Genomic DNA, 21,024 nt, shown 5'->3' with positions numbered 1-21,024 from the left:
AAGAAGAGTAGGCAAGAAGTGGAAGGTGAGAGTCTGAAAACAGAGTAGGCCTTAGTTCTAAGCAATATGAATTCAACCTTAGTGCACCTGCTATCCTGAAACCCTTCACAAAACACTGGAGGGGACAATCTAAGATTAGAGGTGCTTTACTCTATATCTGACTTACACTGTCTACACATGCAAAGTGAATACACTAAAAAGTTAGTTGGAAGGAAAAGTGAGTGAATATCTACACCATTTCACCAGAGAAATACTTCGGCCTTAATTATTTGGGTATTATCTTAGATATAGTTTAACATACGACTAACTATCTTAAAAGTGTCTTTAAAAATTATTTTTTATTCCCTTTTCTTCATTGAGGTGGCAGTCATTCAAGCACTAAAAAAACTTCAGGAAGACAACACTTAGAGTGCATTAAATAAATATAAACTTTATTAAAAACACTCACATAGCATTATCAGGAATGATATAATAATAAACAGCTTTCAAATAACCTGCATTCATAACATTACAATACTTACAGTATTTATAACCATCCTCAGATCTTACAAACAAACCAAACATCTCATGAAAATGAAACTAGTTTAAAAAAAAGCATAGAAAAATGCACACAGAAGTTATCTTAGTGTCAAACTGCAAAAGTTTCCTACACAAGTTAACCACTAGCTTTAGAAGTGAACTGTACATCACTGTGCGTCAATCAAAACGAAAAATTCATTCAAGTAAAGTTGACACCACTCAGAAGCATTTTCAAGTATGGCTATATAGTCAACCTGATATTCCTATATTAGCAAATTGTAGATCTGCTTTCCATTCATTCTAACTGAGGCAGGTTTTATATTTACAATTATAGATCTGATATTTACAATATGCCATTCAATTTCTTCTCTTCCTTATGTAACCTCTTCCCAACCCCCCAAACTATACTTCCTGTTCTTGTTGGCCAGCAGTTTAACAAATGACAGTAGGTGACACAAATCAAATATTAAGAATGGATGATCAAAATCACCAATGCACATGTAGTAATCAAATGTTTGGGGCTAGATATTATGGTATACAAAAAACATTAAAATCGTGGTTTGTAAGCAAAGCAAACATTTTTGGAAATGTCTGCAAATTGGACACAACCACAAATTCAAGAAATTTTTTAAAAAGACAAAAGCCAGCTTACAAAGATTTGACCAATAAAACCCAAAGGCCTCCTCTAATTAAGAATTTATTTTAAATACTAGTAAGCAAAAATGTATTTAGGCCAAAATGTAATTGTACAATCGATTGCACACCATACATGTAGATGTTTGCCTGTTTAAGGGAAGTCCACATGGAGTATGTACCTTCAGTGATTACAGGATCAAAAAAACTTCATTTAGAGAGTTAAAAGTCTCTGGCCAACAGCCACTTGCCAAACTCCTGCCTTACAATTTTTCCCTTTATCAACTCAGTGCATTCTATTTTCATGTAATTTTTTTTTCCTGCTTGAAACAGTCAAAAGATTCCTCAAACTTTTAAAATGCTTTTCTTTACAATAAAAAGAGCCAACAGATTTACAAAATTAGTTTTAGTTACATCAGTACATGTACAAGTAAAATAGAAGGGATTCAAAATAAAAGGGTTAAATCCCTGACAAAGAATATATTTATTAACCTACAACGATTTTACATAAACACAGGTGACATCTTGGCATAAGGAGAACATGAACTGAAATATCCCTGAATTTTTAGAACAAAAAGGTTGAAGTTCAAGTTATACTTGCTAAGAAATCAAGTATTGAAAAAAGATATGCTTTTTTTTTTTTAACAATAAAAAAAGGACTTGGAAAAAAATGATGGTACACAATGCTTTCACTCTCAGTTCAATATCCTATTGCCAAACTAGTGTTGAGGTATATGACAAGTAGGAACATCACTCAAACATTTAATGAATTCTTAGCTCACATTATGATATATTTGTAGCAGGCTGAGTAGCACCATCATGATGTGAATTCTGCTTCAAACTCATATATATATATGTATATATTTAATTTTTTTACAGTACTAAAATACTAAAGCATTGCGTTAAAAAAGTTTTGTTTACAATTTAATTTACTATACAACTCTTTCACTTATTTATACAAATTAATGATTTAAAACCACCACAGCAAACCAGCTGCCTGTTTTTGTTTCTTTTTAACTGACAGATTCACATGGAACTAACCCTGTTTATTCATCTTATGCAGGCATCAGTCTGCTCAATCCTCTTGTTAAAGAGGACACTTAAGCTAAGAAATGACAACGTCACAATGTACATAATTATCAACACAAAGGCAGACTGCCATTCAGTTCTCTGAAGAGCATATGATCCATAAAATAGCATAGGCTTCAGTGAACTAGCTTTGTTGAGTCTGCAGCATGCGGCTAATTATTACCTGCAGTTAATAGAAAATTCTTAAAACTGTACATTTTTGAGCAATGAACTTGTCATACAATTTTGTATAAAACTGTTTTACAGTATAGCATGTGAGATGAGCACCAGAAAACATGTTTTGTGGACTAACGTATTCCCTTGAATCCAGTAAGCCCCATGGTGGATTTAACTGGCTGTGTTAAAAATGGACACAATTGCTCATCAGCAGATGCATGGCTAAAAGCAAAAATATTTTAAAAGCTTTCTTTGTTTCCTTAAAAAAATCAACTTTGCATTCTAAAATGAAAGTAAACTTGTTTTTTAAACATCTCAGTACCTTAGCATTGTTCAAGTTGTCAAAGCTTAGGTAGACAAAGTGCTTCTAAAACACCATTTAAAATATTTATACATATACATGTCTGTGCACATATACATGTTTGTGTATATATGTACATATATACGTTTATTGTCCTACAAGGACTTCACTGGATGAGCAAAATCCAGAGGCCTTTAAAATGTCCACATTTTAAAAACTAAGCTTGTGTAAGAATAGGTAATTATAAAAACTTGAATGAAAAGGTACCCCTATTATTCAAGGGCACTGGAGTACACTGGTAGCATCTTGATGATATAAAGGCATTAAATTTTTAGCTATTAAAGACACCATTTTCTTAGCACCATTTCTTAGAACATCCAAACAAATTCAGTGTTTTCCTGCTATTCATGTTTCCTGTAGCTATTTTGATAAATAAAAGTTAATATTAAGATTACAGTAAAAACTGCATTTCAAAAAGCCATAATTCCAGTATTTCAGTACATCATATATTCAGCACCAGATGGTATTTTAAGATTCCTGTCACTGTAATACTACAGTACTTGTTTGATTTGTGTTCCATGACTATGCAAACTTGATATTATTAAAAGTGGTCACAGATGTGTAGAGTTGTAAGGGGGGTGGGAATCACATTTACATACCATCTCGTCCAATAATAGAACCAGTGTTTAAAAATGTAAATTGCGGAACACTTTCTTCCCCACCTTCTTTTTGCATAGAATGCTTTGGTCTTTTCCTAGATGCCATCTGTGACCACTTGGGAGCCAGTGAAAATTAAGTGCTATGGTAAGATAACCTCTTTTGTTGCTGGTGAGCTGAGGTTTTTCCCACCGCATTTGTCATGAATACTGTGACCTTTCCCCACTGCCCACGTCATGAGAACTATACTACTGACAGGTTGGTTGTGGTCTTTTCAAGTGAGGTAACCAACAAAAGGGGGTGATATCATATATATCTGTTATAAGGCCCTGTGACCCGAGTGAAGGCATATGGAGATGTAGTTACTGTGGAGTCTGTGGTCACGGACATGGTCCTTTCGGCAAGGGACTTGATGAAACGCAGGTAAGTGGGCTCTGAAGTTTCATGTGGCTCAGCAGGCTCCCGTTTCACTTTTTTGCCATGGGATTTCTGAGGCACATAGTCTGGGCCATACTTTTCACACTCTTCCTCTTTCTCACGGGCTTTTTCAGCCATTTTGGCTTCCCAAAGAGCCAAGCCATGTTTTGGCTCATTCATGCTCTTATGCTGGTAAAAGACGAGGGAGATCCTGGTGGGGTGATTCCTATTGGGATTCTTTAAAGGGGTTGTGGCATGCAGCTCACGCTTTGCACACTCAATGAGAATTGACCCATGAGTTGGAGCCACGGCCACTCCCCCAATGTCAGGATCCAGAAAGCTCTGCTCGCTGTCTGACCAGACCTCATCGTTGTCCTCTGCACCAGAAGCCACACCCTGGACTGGTGCCAATGGCTGCTTTTCCTGACCATTAGCATCACTTAATTTCTGTAAGCCTCCTTGGACACAAGCAGTTCTATCATGGTTAAGAGCTGGAAGCATCTTTGATAACCCATTAGCTGTGTGGGAAAGCATGTCATTCTCCTTGTTTTGGAGATGCAGGGCATGAAGAGAGCTGTTGAACATACCCGGAGCTGCACTGTAGTTATGGATTATGTGAGAAGGTGAATGATGTTCACCATTTTTATAGTCCATGTTTGGATTGCTCAGATTGGGTGGTAATCTAGATGTGGCTCCCATGAAGTGGCCATCCATCTCATGAGTGGGATAAGGAGGCAATTTCCCTACATGATGTACATTTGGTCTAATGGTACAACTGCTGAAATCATCTCCCTGCATATTTTGGTTTCCATAACCTAAGTATTTAGATGTAAAACTCTGGCTATTTCCAAACCTTGGCTGGTAAAGTGTATGGATGGGTGGTAGATTGAGCTTAGACAGAGGGTCTTGGCTTGGATACCTATACAGATCCACGGGCTGAGACTGGGGAGAATAGGAACCCAGATATGGGGAGCAGTTGTCCACTGATAGGTTTCCATTGCATTGATATGATGGATATTGGGTATTCTGATTCAAAAGCCCAGGGTAAGGGTTCATGGGATTAGAAGAATTCAAATATGAACCTGCAGCTTGAGACGAGGTGGAATAGAAGTTCATAGGGCTGGTGCTTCCATAGATATCTGAAGTGTGTGAAGAGCTTGGATAAGGACTAACTGGATTGGGCCGTCTCATGTATGGATTGGTGGATCCAGAAGCAGAATAAGAGTTGACAGACTCTGTCTGAGGGTGATGTGGCTGCTGCTGCTGGGGTCTCTGCTGCTGCTGGGGCTGTGGTGGCTGCTTCTGTAGAGGCTGGGGCTGCTGGGACTGCTGTATGACTGGTCCTGAAAGTCGCAAAAGTTCTGTGGACAGGGTAAGAGAGAACAGAAACAGATATCTTTGATGTTGATGATTATTTTATGAAGGCTAGTGAGGATACTTAAATGTAGGTAAGAAACTCCACTGGGAATATACAACACCAATTAAGCAAAGATAAGAGCAAAGTCAGGGTTCTGATCATTGTCCAGCACAATTTTTTGTCTAAGGCATTAGAAATGCAGAACTTAGTGAAAAAAATGAAATAAACATCCAAAGCCATTGAGAGCAAAATGTTCTTTGGAACTTCTGAACATGCCTCTGCTTGAAGTGCCTCCTTTTTCCTCCCTCCTCCCTATCCTTCCTTGGTGTAGTCATCCCTTCCTCAAGGGACCACTGTGACCTCATCTTCTAGTGCTTTTGTAATACTCAACTGCAAAGATAGATCTGATAAAGCAATACTCACAATGTATTATAGTTATGTTTTTAGCCCTCTCTTCACCCCCACTGGTAAGTAAATTCCTAAATGGGAAGGACAATGTTTTATTTTACTTTACTTCTTCATTGCCTGGCATGCAATGGAATTTGCTACATAATTAAAATAAGTAAGATTCGGGAATGTTGTGAAAAAAAGAATGACATGCATTTAAACACAAAAAGCATCTTATATAATCAACAAATGCTACTTTATGAGCAGGCTTTCCAGAAAGGAAGTTAACACAGTTGTAGATAACACTTTAAAGAAACTTTCAGCTTTGTAAATGAAACTTTTAAAAGTCATACTTCTGTTTTGACCTCATTTTAAAAAGTCATATGAGTTAAGAACAAATAGATGAAACTGCAATGGCAGTTCTGAGAACAGAAGGGATTATTACCTGCAGAAGCCAGTTAAAAGGGAGCAGAGGCAAAGTTCTATCTGATTATATTTCACAGCTAACCTAAGTGAACAGTATTTACTTAGTGTAAGTCAACCAATCAATAAACACTTATCAAGCATCTTTAGCATATTCTAAATTATTTAACTTAGTTCCTCTGAGCTTGGAAATGAATCAGTAGAGAAATTTGACTTCATGAAGCAGCAAAGATGGCTAGTTTTAAGCAAACTGGCTTGCTTTTGTTAATGGCCAGGCCAATACCATCTCCAAATTTTGGATTTTTTTTTCTTTTTACAAACTGCAGACATAAAGCAAGAGGCTATGGAAAGAAAATAACTTAGTATTCATGAATAATGTTCTATTGTTATTACTACAGCTGTAATCTATTTAGATGGGTAAAAGTTTTGTAGGATAATCTACATGTAGAACCCCTCCCAAACCACAGACTCAACATGTCTAAATTCTCCCCTCTCTCTCTCTTAAATTCTCCCCTCTCTTTCTCTCAATCATATTTTCAAACTTATTTCAATAAATAGTACTGTTTTAGAAACCTAAAACGGTAGGTTAAGTTTAGGTTTAAAACTTGGGGTCATCTTTAAACTTTTCTTCTCTTTTATTCCAATGTTTTGTCACTAATGTATTGATTTTCTTTTTCCCATTTTGGAAGACCTCATTTGCATCATTTTGCTATATCTTTGCTACTAACCAACAAAATTCAAGGTCTTGTTACCTCAGTTCTGGTTTACTGTGTTTATCTCCAAACTATTAGCTCCTCTACTAATTTGGCCTACTGCCAAATTACAATGAATTTCATCGTATCACTTACCTGTTAAAAAAACGTTGCTGTTTATTATAGAATAAAATCCAGACTTTTCCATGTTTTCCATGTTGATGGTGCAATATCTCATTACCATCTCTGAGAACAAAGCCTGGCCCTTGCTACTTTAGAGAAGACTCCGGCACAGAACTAAGACCATGACTGATATAACTTTCCAAAATTAACAATGTTCATTTTACAATAAGAGCACATGGACACATGGTGGGGGAGTGGGGACAACACACACTGGGGCCTATTGGTAGGGGTGCATCAGGAAGATGCTGGGCTTAATACCTAGGTAATAGGTTGATCTGTGCAGCAAATCACCATGGCACATGTTTACCTGTATAACAAACCTGCACATCCCGCATGTGTACTCCAGAACTTACAAGTTGATGGGGGCAAAACCAAAATAATTTTCATTTTTAATATACCACACAACACATTTATCTACAAATGCTTTACATTAAATTTACCTGCCAACTGTTTAGCCTGGTTTGCGTTTTCAGGTTGTTTTGTACGTGATGGGGCTGACTTTTCCTTTTCATTTTTATTTGAGCTGTTCTCCAAGGAGGAAAGCTTTTCCGCTGCAGCTTTCTTGGCTTCTAGTTTCCTTTGTCGGCAAGTCTTGACTGGCTCTGCTAACATCCTGACTTTTCGCCGAAAAGAACTCAGTACCTGAATGGCACCACTCCGTTTTTTCTCCTCCTGAGCTTCCACACTCCCAAACTCATCCACATCAGAGACTTTGTATAAAGGCAGAACGTGAAGCTGCTCATCCTCAGGTTTTCCTCCAAATTCTCGATTGTCTTCTCTAGTGAGAGTGCATACCTGGTAGGGAAGTAAGACATTACAGCCTCAACTACAGGTCCCAAAGAAAATGTATGTATATGTGTGTGTGTGTGTGTGTGTATGTATCTTTCTCCTCTCAGTATCCAGATTTGTGTTGGTGGCCTAGTTGATCCAGATCAATGACATATATATTACCATAAAACCATTCTACCTGTTATTAATGAAAATAGCGTCAAAATGGTACAGGGAGATAAGACAAATTGACATTGCCCACCCACCCTTTCTCTGAGTCTATCAGGAACAGTTACCTGTGGTGACCCTTGTTCTTCACATATGTTTCTGTCTATGGGAAGAAGCAACACTCCCCCAAAATGAAGCACTCTCTTGCTTTTCACACTTCAAAAATAGATGTGCTAGATGTGAAGCCTCTTCAAAAACAGGCTAAAAGTTTTTTCTACGAAATGACTTCCTCTGTTTTTGGTAGTATCACATTTGCCTCATCTCATACTTCTGAACACAAATTTCATGTCTTTTCACATACCTGACACCTAATTCTCTGTTTAAGAAATTTCTGTAAGATAACTGAAGTAAAAATATAAAAAATGAAAAGGTAAAGATTTGGCTGATATAGGTAATATGCAACTTAATACTATTTTCACTCTCTTTTCTCTCCTCCTTTGTACTCTGTCAAACCTAACTTTCTCTTTTCTTCATTTCTTTTCTGAAATATGACCATATAAGTGGGTACTCTGAAAAGGGTAAGGGGTGGAGGGAGGAAAGCTACCTCTGTTGCTTTGATAATTAAATGGTACCTTTTGCTTCAGTTACCACAATTACACTAGCTTTGGTAAAAGATTATTGCTGGTTTTTAAATACTAGCTTTTTAGTATTTAGTGTTTTTGATCAATGGAGACAATGTGATCTAATGTGATCTAAAATAAAATTAGAAGATATTCTTGAGAGAAATGTGATCATAATGGACTGACTTTAGAAATAACTTCAACATGAGATGGTATTAATGAGCCTGTCACTTCCTGCACAGAAAAGTCTTCAAATTCATGTCTCTGAGCACCTTGTTACTTTTCCCATACATATTTAACCCTATTCAGTTCTTGTCTAGTGCTCCTTCCATTTTACTTCACAGAACCCACGCTCTATCAGAGGCAAATTCTTCTTGATTCTAAACATCCTTCTCATCATCTTACTCTCTGTCACCTTGCTGGAATGAAACATGGTTATATTAGGATGCACTGTAGCTCCAGTTATCATTTACTACTTCTGCTTTTCAGAAACTAGCATAGCCTTCTAATAATGAGCAGGTGCTGAGTACATGATTAGTGATGATTTTAGATGTTGGGGTGGTTGGTAGGCCTTGTGTTTGTTCTTCTGGATCAGAAGTTAGGAAACCAGAACCTATGGCTAATGTGCCTCACAGCTTGTGTTTGTATGGCCAGTAAACTAAGAATGGTTTTTACATTTTCAAGGAGTTTTTAAAAAACAAAACAAACAAAAAAAACCCACCAAACAACGTGACAAATCCTATGTGGCCTGCAGTCCCTAAAATATTTACCATCTTGCCCTTTATAGAGAAGAGTTTTCCAATCTCTGATCTAGACCATTAAATGAATACCTTCTCTGCTTCTCAACAAAAAACTTCACACCAGCTTCTTCAAATTACTTCAGCTATCATCTAATACCTCCAGGAATGCTTTTCTGCCCTAGAATATGACTTTAATTCCTGATATCTATTTCCATATTCTCACCGACCATCTTCTTCAACTACACCTACATCCATGTTGATAATTCATTAGGTTGATTGATTTATAGTTTTTTCAACAGAGTATTTTGTTCTTTATCTCTACTCTGGGTCATCCCTTTACATGCAAAATTATACCCTGAACCCTTTGTTGGTATAGAACATATATATATATATATATATATATATATATATATATATATATATATAACATATCTATTTTCCCCTCACCACTGCCTCCAATTACAAGACCGATCCATTTTACCCACTGTAATATGTAGTCAGGCTCTTTTGCACTGTGAATCTTTTACAATAGGTTACCACAGTTACTGTGACAATGATGATGTGTTTCTCATTTATGCTTCTCTGTAAGGTGAATATGCTTCTCTCTCTGTAAGGTGAATGGCTTGTATATGGCTTTTTGCTTAACTGATTACAATCTACCAGGTAACTGGCACTGAATTTCGAGATTTTCCTGGCAGTTAACTGTAACTGGCAATGCATAGTCACTGGTTTAGATTAACACCAAGGATTTCCATGATTCTCATGTGCTTGTCAACACAATTGACAGGAAACTAATGTGCCAACCTATCATGAGACTGCTTGTTATGCCAAAGCAGGTCACTTTGCAACAGGAATTCATTCATGAAAATATTGTTGTCCAGTGATACCTGCAGACAACATATTACTCTAACCAAATGCTACTAAATTCCAGTGTTCTGCTCCTCAATATGAGATGCTGCTGATATGGTCTGGCTGTGTCCCTACCTAAATCTCATCTTGAATTGTAGCTCCCAAAATTCCCATGTGTTTTGGGAAGGACCCAGTGGGAGGTAATTGAATCATGGGGGCGGATCTTTCCCATGCTGTTCTCGTGAGAGTAAGTCTCATGAGATCTGATGATTTTATAAAGGGGAGTTCCCCTGCACATGTTCTCTTGCCTGCCACCATGTAAGATGTGACTTTGCTCCTCATTTGCCTTCAGCTATGATTGTGAGGCCTCCACAGCCATGTGGAACTGTGAGTCAATTAAATCTCTTTCCTTTATAAATTACCCAGTCTTGTGTATGTCTTTATTAGCAGTGTGAGAACAGACTCAACAGCTGCTAAGCTGTCCTCAGCCCAACTTACCAATGTGCTGCCATTCTGCATGTTGTGCAAGTCTCTGTGGGCATGAGCACAGAAGTCCAAACATGCAGTGACCCCTGAGAATGGACGGCCTTCCTTCAGACCCAGACGGCACTCTGGTGCTCTGTGTTCATATTCAATCTGAAAAATAAAAGTGTGTGTGAATGGGAAAGTAGTTAGTTTTACTCTTACACCGAAAACTCACTAGTATTTAGACCATTTAGAACTTTAAAAAAATGTTTTGAACTTTATATCCAGAAACAAAATGGAATGACACAAAATAGAGCAAATATCTTGACATGGTAAAGTTTTCATTTTATAGTGTTATTGAGGCCATAAAGTATGCTATTTGAGTTTTGATATATATTTGTCACAACCAAAATAAAGTACATAATCATTACTCTTAAAAATTTCCTCATGCCCCTGTATAATTCATGCTTCCTGCTTTGTTCCCAGACAACTACTAATCTATCACTACACATTTTCATTTTCTAGAATTTCATATAAATGGATTTATTTGGAGTTAATTTTTATAAATGGTGTAAAATTAAGGGTAAAGATTACCTTTTTTCCCTTATGGCTTTCCAACTGTTCAGATACTACTGGATAAAATGGTTATCTCTTCCCAATTGAATCATCTTTGTTAAAAATCAATTGACCATATTATATATGTTGGGTCTACTTAAGGATTCTCTATTCTGATCCACTTGTGTATAATGGTGTGTATGTAGGTATGTCAATATCAAACTTTTAAAAAATTTTATTTATTTATTGAGACAGAGTCTCACTCTGTCACCCAGGCTGGAGTGCAGTGGCACGATCTGGGCTCACTGCAACCTCTGCCTCCAGGATTCAAGCAATTCTCAGGCCTCAACCTCCCAAGCAGCTGGGACTGTGAGCACGCGCCGCCATGCCCCGCTAATTTTTTGTATTTTTATTAGAGTTTTGCCATGTTGGCCAGGCTGGTCTCAAACTCTTGGCCTCAAGTGATCCACCCACCTCGGCCTCCGAAATTGCTGGAATTACAGGCGTGAGCCACTGCGCCTGGGCAATATCAAACTGTCTTGACAGACAGTAGCAAGTATAGATTTCAGTAAATCTGAAAACCACGCAATATATAGTCTCAAATTCTGCTCTTCTTTTAAAATATTGTTTGACTATTCCAAGTCCTTTGCATTTCCAAGTATATATATTTTAGAGCCATCTTGTCCAATTCTTTCAAAAAACCTGCTGAGGTTTTGAAACATCATGTATTGAACATATTGATTAGTTTGGGGAGAACTGACATCTTAATAATATTTAGTCTTTTGATCCATGAACATAGTGTATCTCTCCAGTTACTGAAGTTTTCTATAATTTATCTCAGCAATGTTTTAGTTTTCAGTATATAATCTTATATATTTTTGTCAAATTTATGTCTAAGAATTTTATATTTTTGATGCTATTTTAATGGTTTATTTTGATTTGTTTTATTTATTGCTAGTATATAAAAATACACTTGAATTTTGTATTTCGCAACTTTGCTAAATTCATATATTAATTTCATTTTCTGGTAGATTTTTTGAGACTTCTTATGTAGACAAACATGTCATCTGCAAATAAGTACAGTTTTATTTTTTCCTACCCAGTCTTGACTGCTTTATTTATTGCCTTACTGCACTTTCTAAAATTTACAGTTTGATGTTGAATAGAAGTAGTTGGTTAAAAATGGACATTGTTGTCTTGTTCCTTATCTTAGGGGTCAAGTATTAGTTTTTCACCACTAAGTATAGCATTAACTTTTGGCTTTCCATTTATGTATTTAATAGGTTGAGAAAGTTTCCTTTTATGAACGTTGAATATTATCAAATGGTTTTTCTGCACCTACTGCAATAATCATATTTTTTCCTGTTATGTCTTTTCAACATCATTTTTTGTGTTAAAAATATCTTTTTAATTTATTTGTATCTTTATATTTAAAGTGGTTTTCTTGGTTTTTGCTTTTTTTTCAATATCACAAGCTCTGCCTTATAATTAGGGGTGTTAAAACCATTTACATTTAATGTGGTTATTGATATAGTCGGGTTTAAATAAACCATCTTGCTATTTGTTTTATTTTTATATTTATCTTTTTTTGGTCCTATATATTTTTAAAAACATTTTTGGATTGATTTCATTTTTCTGTTTTTACTGGCTGATTAGCTATATACTTTTTTTTTCTTTAGTGGTTTAAGGTATACAGAGTACTCTAACGTCTCACAGTTTACAGCCAAGTAATATACCCAGTCCACATATCATATAAGTACTTTACAATAATATACTTTCAATTCCTCAGCTTCTGTGCTACTTCTACGTGTTATAAACCTCATAATACATTGTTAATATATTTTTAAGATAGCAAGTTATCATTTTTTTAAAAGTCTTTTAACCATGTTTACTATTTTTGATACTGTTCATTTCATTATGTTGATCTAGATATCTGTCTGGTATCATGTTCTTTCTTCCTGAAGGATTTCGTTTAACATTTTTAAAGTGCTAGTTTGCTGGTGGTGAATTCTTTCAGCTTTTGTATGTCTGAAAAAATATTCTTTATTTTGCTGTCTTTTTTGAGAGTTGTTTTCATTGATTATATATTTCTGGGTGGAGAGTCTTTTTTCTTTTAGTATGTTAAAGATGTTTCTCTTATATCTTCTCTCTTGCCTTTTTCTGAATGAAGTCTCCTGTCTTATTTTTTCCCACCTAGTGTAATATGTCCTTTTTTCTCCATTTCCCTTTCTGAGTTTCTCTTTATCACAGATTGTAAGCAAGTTGATTATAAATTTTTGATAGTCTTTATGTCTTCGTTTTTTAATCTGGGGTTTGCTGAGCTGCTGAGATCTGTGGGTTCACAGTTTTGAACAAATCTGAAAAAAATTTGGCCATTGTTTCTTTAAATATTTTTCTGTCTCCCACCTCCTTCTGGTACTACAATTACACATATATTAGTGTAACAATATTGGCTAATAGGTCTTTTATATATTCATTTTTTTTGGTTTTGTTTTTCTTTATATTGAAAAATTTCTATTACTATGTCTTCAAGTTCCTTAATCTGTTAATTCCACATTGTGTATTTTTAATCTAGATATATATTTTTCACTTCTAGAAGGTCATTGTAGGGTATTTTAATATCTTCTGATCTTTCCTTATCACTCTCATGCTTTCCTCTGGCATTTTTAGCATATGAAATATGATAGCCATTTTAATGAACTTATCTACATATTGTATCACATATGTCAGTTCTGGGACTATTTTTATTGATTGATTTCTGCCTGTTCCCCAGTAAAGGTTATATTTTCTTTTTTCTTTGTATGCCTTGTATTTTCTGATGGAATGCTAGATTATAAATTTTACCTTGTTGGTAGATTTTTTTTTTTTTTATTTTTTGTACTGGGATGCAGTTAAATTACTTAGAATCAGTTTGGTCCTTCTATGTTTTCATTTTAAGCATTTTTAGATGAGGTCAGAACAGCCAAATTTACTTCTACTACCAAGGCAATACAATTATGAATAGTTTATGAAGTCTTCTCCGTCTGGCTGGTATGATCAAGAACTATTCCAGGTCCTGTGTGAGATCAAGGGATTATTCTGCCTGCTTCTTCTGATGGTTCTTTCCCTACCTAGCCTTGGCAGTTTTTTCACATGCATGTGCTGTTTAATACTCAGCTGAAGACTGGATCAGAACCCTCTGCAGGTCTCTGGAGCTCCTCTCAATAACACTCTCTCCTCTCTGATATTCTGAATAGTGAACTCTCGTCACCTTGGCCTCTCCAAATTTTGAACTTTGTTTCCTTAATACAGAGATAATGCTGGGTGTGTTTGGGTTCCTACTGGCTACACTGGGGCCTAATACTCTCTTCAGGAAGTAAACTGGGGTATTTATAGGTTCACCTTTTTACTTCCTTTCTCTCTGGTGCCACTGTCTCTTGAATTTCTTATTCTATGTCTAAAAACCATTGTTTCATATATTTTGTCAGTTTTTTCTTAAATGTGTAAAGGCATATCTAGTCTCTGTTTACTCCATCATGGCTAGAAGATGAACTTGCATTATGATAAAAGTTTGTGGTGGCTTCATATTATTTACTGTTGGATTCATATATGTATTTGTCTATCTAACCTCATAAAACTTTGGCCAAAGGAAAATGAAGGTACCAACTACTCTTTAACATAGATGTGTGCTTTGTGGCTGTTCAGTTCATTATGTGGTCTAGTTAGCTTTATTCTGTTCCTTGAACAAAAACAGATATACAATCAGCTAGAAATTACACTTACGCCATCTCCTAAAAAATATCATGCAGGATTTTGTGAATGAATTACTGGAAATCCATCTAAATGTCTGGAAGACAATTCTAAATGCATAGCTTTCTCATGGTCTAAGGTTGTGCTGTTCACTATGGTAACCGTTATCCACATGTGGCTGTTTTTGTTAATTTTTAAATTAATTTAAACTCAATTACACTAGCCACATATCAACTGTTAAATAATAACCGCATGTGGCTAGTGCCTATTACACTGAACAGCATAAATGGAGAATATTTCCATCTTCATAGAAAGCTCTCTTAGAAGCATTTGTCTAAAATGTCATCTTCATGTATGATAAATAGCACACGATTTTGAGATTCAAACCTGCTATTTCAGGTCTACTGTTAAATTGTAAGGCAGGCATAGAAAAGACAGAGCCAAATATATGTCTGCTGGATACACATGAAGAAAGGACATTTAAGTGGAGAAAACTGAAGCTCTAATTCCATGGGACTGACAGAAGAGATGCTGTGGAGAGCCAATTAAACTTTAGCAATAAGACTTCATGAAATCAAGGAATAAAGCAAGGAAGAATATTCAGATGTGAGAAATAGAGATAATACACTCAGTTGGGGAAAGGAGGTAAAGATCAAATAGTAGGTTTTATGACAGCATCTATAACATCAAATGGTCTTCCTGTGTACTGTGTGGAAACATCACATGGCTATTATTTTGATCTCTAAAGCATACTAACATACATGGATGAATATTACCAATAGTACCTACCATGCAATATAAAAATATTTTATCCATTCAGAAGCATCTCATCCATTTACAACTATTAATTGACTTAATTTATCTAGACATTACATCAACACATTGTTTCATATATAAATATTAAAACACATATTGGGAATTACATCTACTCATGTTGTTGTAACTTGAACATATTTGATGGCTTCATATTTTGGGTACTTAAGTTTTAGGAAATATATAAAAAATAGTTTCAAGTATGAGACAGTCCATAATAAGAATTAAGGGAGCAAAAAGAACATCAATGCTTTGTTATTCTGCCTCTTTCCTCAAGTAAAGCCATTTGATTAACAGCACCTATTAAAAATTCATTTAATAGAAAATGACCCAACTTTAAATCTAGCAACATAGACTCATTCACTTCATTTTTATAGCCTGATTTATTTCAGAAGTTCTTGCTGAGAATTAAACTTTTACAACAGTATCAAAGCACTCCTTATACTTTGTGATACTAGCTAAACAAAATAACAGTATTAATCCAACTATTAATAGTGTTTAAAACACTTTTCATAGATATTCACACACATTTCTAAAAACATAATTTATTACATAAAATAACTTACAAATAGACCACCGTTTAATTTGCCTCTATTGTTCCAACGGGAAAAAAAAAAAAAAAAAAAAGTTTGTTTGGGACTGTTAAAGTCCACAGTGGAAAAGAAGAGTAGCTAAATCATTTTAGGATTAGTCCCTTGTCCATGTCTGCTGTGAAAACTAATCTAATCCCACAAGAGTCTTTAATATTATCAAGTAAATGACAGAGCACCCATCCCAGAGCCCCATACCTATTGCTCCTGTATACTCTGCTCTGGGTGTCTTCTCATCACTCCAGCTTTCCTCCATCCATCCATCTCCCTCTTTCACTTTTCCTACTCCATTTCTTCTACTCCCTCCCCCAGTTCTTACTTCATTGGCTTCTCTTCCTCCACTCATGCCTAAAATGATTGATGGCTCCAGAATCCCATCATCAGCCCTTTGTCCTCTTTATAATATCTACCTTGAAAACCTCCTTTCATTCCTATGTATTCAACCTTAAGTCCTGCCGGCATTCTGACTCTCAAATCTACAGTGCTAGCCTGAATTTTTCTCCTGATTCTCCATCTAATTAACCTAGAAGCCTAGCATGTCCAAAATTTTGATATCTTCTCCCCATCCCAAAACTTACTATTTCTTACCGATTTCTGATACTAGTAATTAGAACTACCTGTCCAAACTGGAAATTTGTTGGATCTCCAAATTCTCTTCTTATCTATACATCTGGTCACAAAGTTCTCTAAGCTCCACCTTAGTTAGTGTACATACTTAATTCCTGCCATTTCTTTAGGTCCTTAAAATCTCTTGCCCAATGCTTGCAATAGCTTTCTTCTCTCTCTAATCTTACATAGATTTAAGTTGTATTTCCCTTACTTGGCTTTTAAGTAAATTTTTCAAAATACAAATTAAATCACTTTACCCCTCCATCCCCAACACGCACTTGAAACAGCCCAATGGTTACCTACAGAATAAAGTTCAAAGACCTTTATTTAGCATCTAAGGCCGCTTGTGATATCTAGTCTACTTTCAGGGTTTTTTAAAAAAAATTTTTTTAGAAATGTGCACATACTTCTATTCCAGCTGGAATTGTGTAATTCTAAAACTGCTATTTATTTTATATGTCTCTGTCTCCACTAAAGAAGGAATTCTTTTGTTTTTTGCTTTTTTTAAGAATCAGGGTCATCTTTGTCACCCAGGATGGAGCACAGTGATGCAATCATGGCTCACTGCAGTCTCAGATTCCTGGTCTCCTGGGTAGCTGGGATTACAGGCATAAACTACCACAACCAGTTAAAGATGAAATTCTTTTTTTTTTTTGAGATGGAGTTTCACTCTTGTTGCTTAGGCTGGAGTGCAATGGTGCGACCTCGGCTCACTGCAACCTCCACCTCCCAGGTTCAAGCTAATTCTCCTGCCTCCGCCTCCCGAGTAGCTGGGATTACAGGCGCCTGCCACCACGCCCAGCTAATTTTGTATTTTTAGTAGAGACAGGGTTTCTCCATGTTGATCAGGCTGGTCTAGAACTCCTGACCTCAGGTGATCCACCTGCCTCGGCCTCCCAAAGTGTTGGGATTAAAGGTGTGAGCCACCGTACCCGGCAAAGACGGAATTCTTAAAGACAGACAGAGATGGCACTGCTCACCTTTATGTTCCCAGTGACTAAACACAGTGTTTGGTTTGTAATAGACTTTCGCTTAATGCTTTTGTTGTTGATGTTACTGAAGCAGTGAAGATTTTAGTTTTTTGCCTTCAAGATGAGCGATTTCTGACCAAATCATCTACCTGTCTTAACTAGCTATAGTTTAGAATACACATGTAAAATAGAAAAAAAAATGTTTTTGCTTGATGTATGAAGTCAAGGTCAAACAAAAAAGGAAGATCTGGCAAAATCTGACACATCTGGACCCAAATATATATACTTACAATGTTAGTATATGCATAGCTTTACATGAGTATTTGTAAGTCTATAAATTCTTATGAATACTCATTTATACTTATAGACTTGCAGTAAAAATAGGTGGTTAGAACCTATAGCTTGGGCCACATAATTTTGATGTAATCTCCATAGTCTGTTTACAGAAACAAAATTATTCATATGAGAACAAGATTAGTAGATAGAAAAGCCTGTGACTTTTAAAAGCGCATGTCTTTACAGCTAAAAGACTAAAAAAAAGTACTTTTGTATGGTATAATTTTCATATACTCGAAACTGAACACTGCAGTGGTTTCAACAATTAAGAGGAAAAGTTAGAATAATATTTAAAAATCATTGTTTCAAAAATATTTTTGGACATAGGTAGGTCATTAGTAACAAGTAAGTTGTTACAATTGCTGCCAATGATTATTTAAACTTACCTGATTATTATATGCATCAGGTGCAAGTTTCTTATATGTTGGTGCCATAAGAGTGGACAGGTTTTGCAAATGAGACTCCAGTTTCTCTTCCTGTATAAAGTGAATAATTCTACATATTAAATTCTAAGTCCATTTTCTCTATGTAAAAGAGACTATCAGTTAGATTATTCCCCTTACATTTTGAATCCCAAACACAATATACGGTGCCTTTATTACTAAATAAAGCATCTTTAAAACATGACTATCATTTAATTTTATATGTGCTAGTAAATATCTAGCTATTTGTTTTTTTCATAAGATTGATTTTCTAACTGCATGTGGATATTTTGCATTTTATACACACAAGCCTGTGCCAGGAGTAGGGTTAGGGGAATGAAGACGTATGGTCTTAAAGAGGTCACATTTTTTAGCTACCAAGGAAGATGAACTATTAAAAGAACTTATTTAGCTTAATTTGTCTATTTCTAATCTTTATATTTCATGTTTATAAAGATAGTATTTAAAAAATTTGAAATGATCTCTCCATAGAGCAACTAAAATTTACTGGACACTTCAAATATGGATAAAATGCTTCAGAACTAGAATGCAGGATACATGAAAACGTTTGCAGAATTTACTTGAAAGGGGAAAGGCTCAGTTACACCCCCACCTGCCCTGCTCATGAAGAACAGATTTTCCAAGTAATGTGCTGTTAAAAAATGGTAGGTGATCATATTTAGCTGCTCCATTTATACTTAGAAGTCTTCATTTCAGATTGATATTTCTCTAAAAAAAAAAAGTTGTGAGACATAACCACCTGGCAGAGATGTAAATTTTAGAAGGTGAGGAGGTTTCTGAACAGAGCTCTCCTGCCCAACAGAGGCAATAAGTTACTTGGTATCTTCCGGATTTGGTTTACATTAAACCTCATGAAAGTGATAAACATTTATCATTTGATAAAACAGTGGTAAAAAAAAAAAAGTTATCTGTAGAAAATTAAAATGAGAGCATGCAAAATCAGTACTTTTCATTAAGTTATTAATATTCATGTTCTTGTCTTATGAAATGATGTCTTGCACATTTAAGTAAAGTTTAATTATTGAAAACATCCTTTAAAAAACTTATATTGTGATTTCAGGAGTTTTTGCACTTGCTTTATTAACTGTGACTATAATAGTAAGTGAAAGCTTAATAAGGTTAACAAATTCTTCATTTAAAGGGACTCATCAATGTTATCTATAGTATGGAAATATTTTAATTGTATTCGAAATTCAAAAGATAATTGTAAGTGTATAGAATGACTGAAAATGTGGTCATATCTAAATGCTAAATATACTGAGGTTTTCTAATCATTCAATTAGTACGGAGACAGTCCCTGACCTATAATGGCTTAGTTTTTTTTTTTTACTTTAGGATGGGTTATTGGGGGTATTAAATGGATTTTCAATTTACAACGGATTTATAGGGATGTAGTCTCCTCATAAGTCAAGAAGTATCTATACTCTAGACTACATGCCACCCAAAAGTTGTTAAATTTATCAATCAATTTGCAAATTATATTTTAACAAATATGTATTCTAGATACAAGACAAAAACCAATGACTTCAGTGAGAAATCAATGTCCATTTATTTCCATTACAGAGTTATATTAAAATCTAAATGTTTTAGTTACTTAAATGCATTCATTACAGTGACTTTAAATTATTTGAATCTCATTGCACATAAATGTGACTAAAAATGGTCTTTTCTGAATGTAGTACTTATGTAACTTCCATAATTCAGAGTCAAAATATGAAAAACATCACCAATTCTCATTTAGTTTTAACAATGAAGTGACACCCCTTTAAAACTTTGGAATTAACATAAAAGACCAAAGAGGAAGTTTTTGTTGCTCAAATTTTATCTATTATTTTGGCATAATATGATTATTATGCCAACTTAAAAAATAGTGTGTATCTAAAGTGTGGGAAAAACTTTGATTAATAAGAGCTTACCAAGATATGTCATATTGTTTACTTCATCTATGCTAATGAATTCTCTATGAAAAATAAAGTGATTATACATCAGGAAGTAAACAAACCTCTTTTGGGTCATCCCCAAGCAGCTTAAACTTCCTTGGGATCTTGCTTCTGGCAAACTTACATCCATTGTAGTACATGCTCCATGAACAACCAAAAGAGAAGGAGGCACCACAGGTTTCTGGATCCAGCCCCTGACAGGCGCAAGTTCTCCTGAAAAATCAAAAGACCAAATTCATTGCTATGGATAGCATTATATAGGCTGTGCAGCTGATATTCTAGGTGTCTGTATGCAAAATGAGTTTGAAAAGAAGTCTAATCTAACTCTGTATTAAGCTGTGGCATAACCACACACAGAACTATTTCAATTGACTTTAAAACAATTTTATTGCAATATAATACACATACAGAAAAGTGCAGTTAATTTTACAGTTTACAAACGGAAAATACCCAGGTAAGTAGAACCCACACTAAGAAACAAAATATTTACTATCCCCTGGAATTTCCCCTCATTTTGCCTTTCAGTCACTCACTGTCTGTCTCCCTAACAGTAACTTCTCTAAGAATATGGTAGTTCTGCCTATTTTTATGTTAATATTGCTTTCTTTTTACAG

General features: G+C 35.3%; 1 protein-coding gene across 3 annotated transcripts in view; it reads right to left on the bottom strand.

Moving 5' to 3' along the window:
• Positions 1-410: 410 nt before the first annotated feature.
• The window catches only part of TET2 (tet methylcytosine dioxygenase 2), a 130,360-nt gene continuing 109,746 nt past the window's right edge, over positions 411-21,024 (bottom strand). For all 3 annotated transcript variants that reach the window (XM_063663954.1, XM_054484591.2, XM_054484590.2), the window contains 5 exons: positions 20,473-20,623; positions 18,414-18,503; positions 10,458-10,595; positions 7,255-7,609; positions 411-5,133 (listed from right to left, as the gene is read on the bottom strand). In XM_063663954.1, coding sequence (XP_063520024.1) covers positions 3,662-5,133; positions 7,255-7,609; positions 10,458-10,595; positions 18,414-18,503; positions 20,473-20,623 — 2,206 coding nt within the window. In that variant the 3' untranslated portion in view covers positions 411-3,661. The remainder of the gene's footprint in view (positions 5,134-7,254; positions 7,610-10,457; positions 10,596-18,413; positions 18,504-20,472; positions 20,624-21,024) is intronic.

The sequence above is a fragment of the Pongo pygmaeus genome, chromosome 3 (genome assembly GCF_028885625.2).
Source record: "Pongo pygmaeus isolate AG05252 chromosome 3, NHGRI_mPonPyg2-v2.0_pri, whole genome shotgun sequence".
Classification (NCBI taxonomy): domain Eukaryota; kingdom Metazoa; phylum Chordata; class Mammalia; order Primates; family Hominidae; genus Pongo; species Pongo pygmaeus.
Note: the sequence above shows the minus strand (reverse complement) of the source record. Positions and strands in the feature narration are given on the sequence as shown.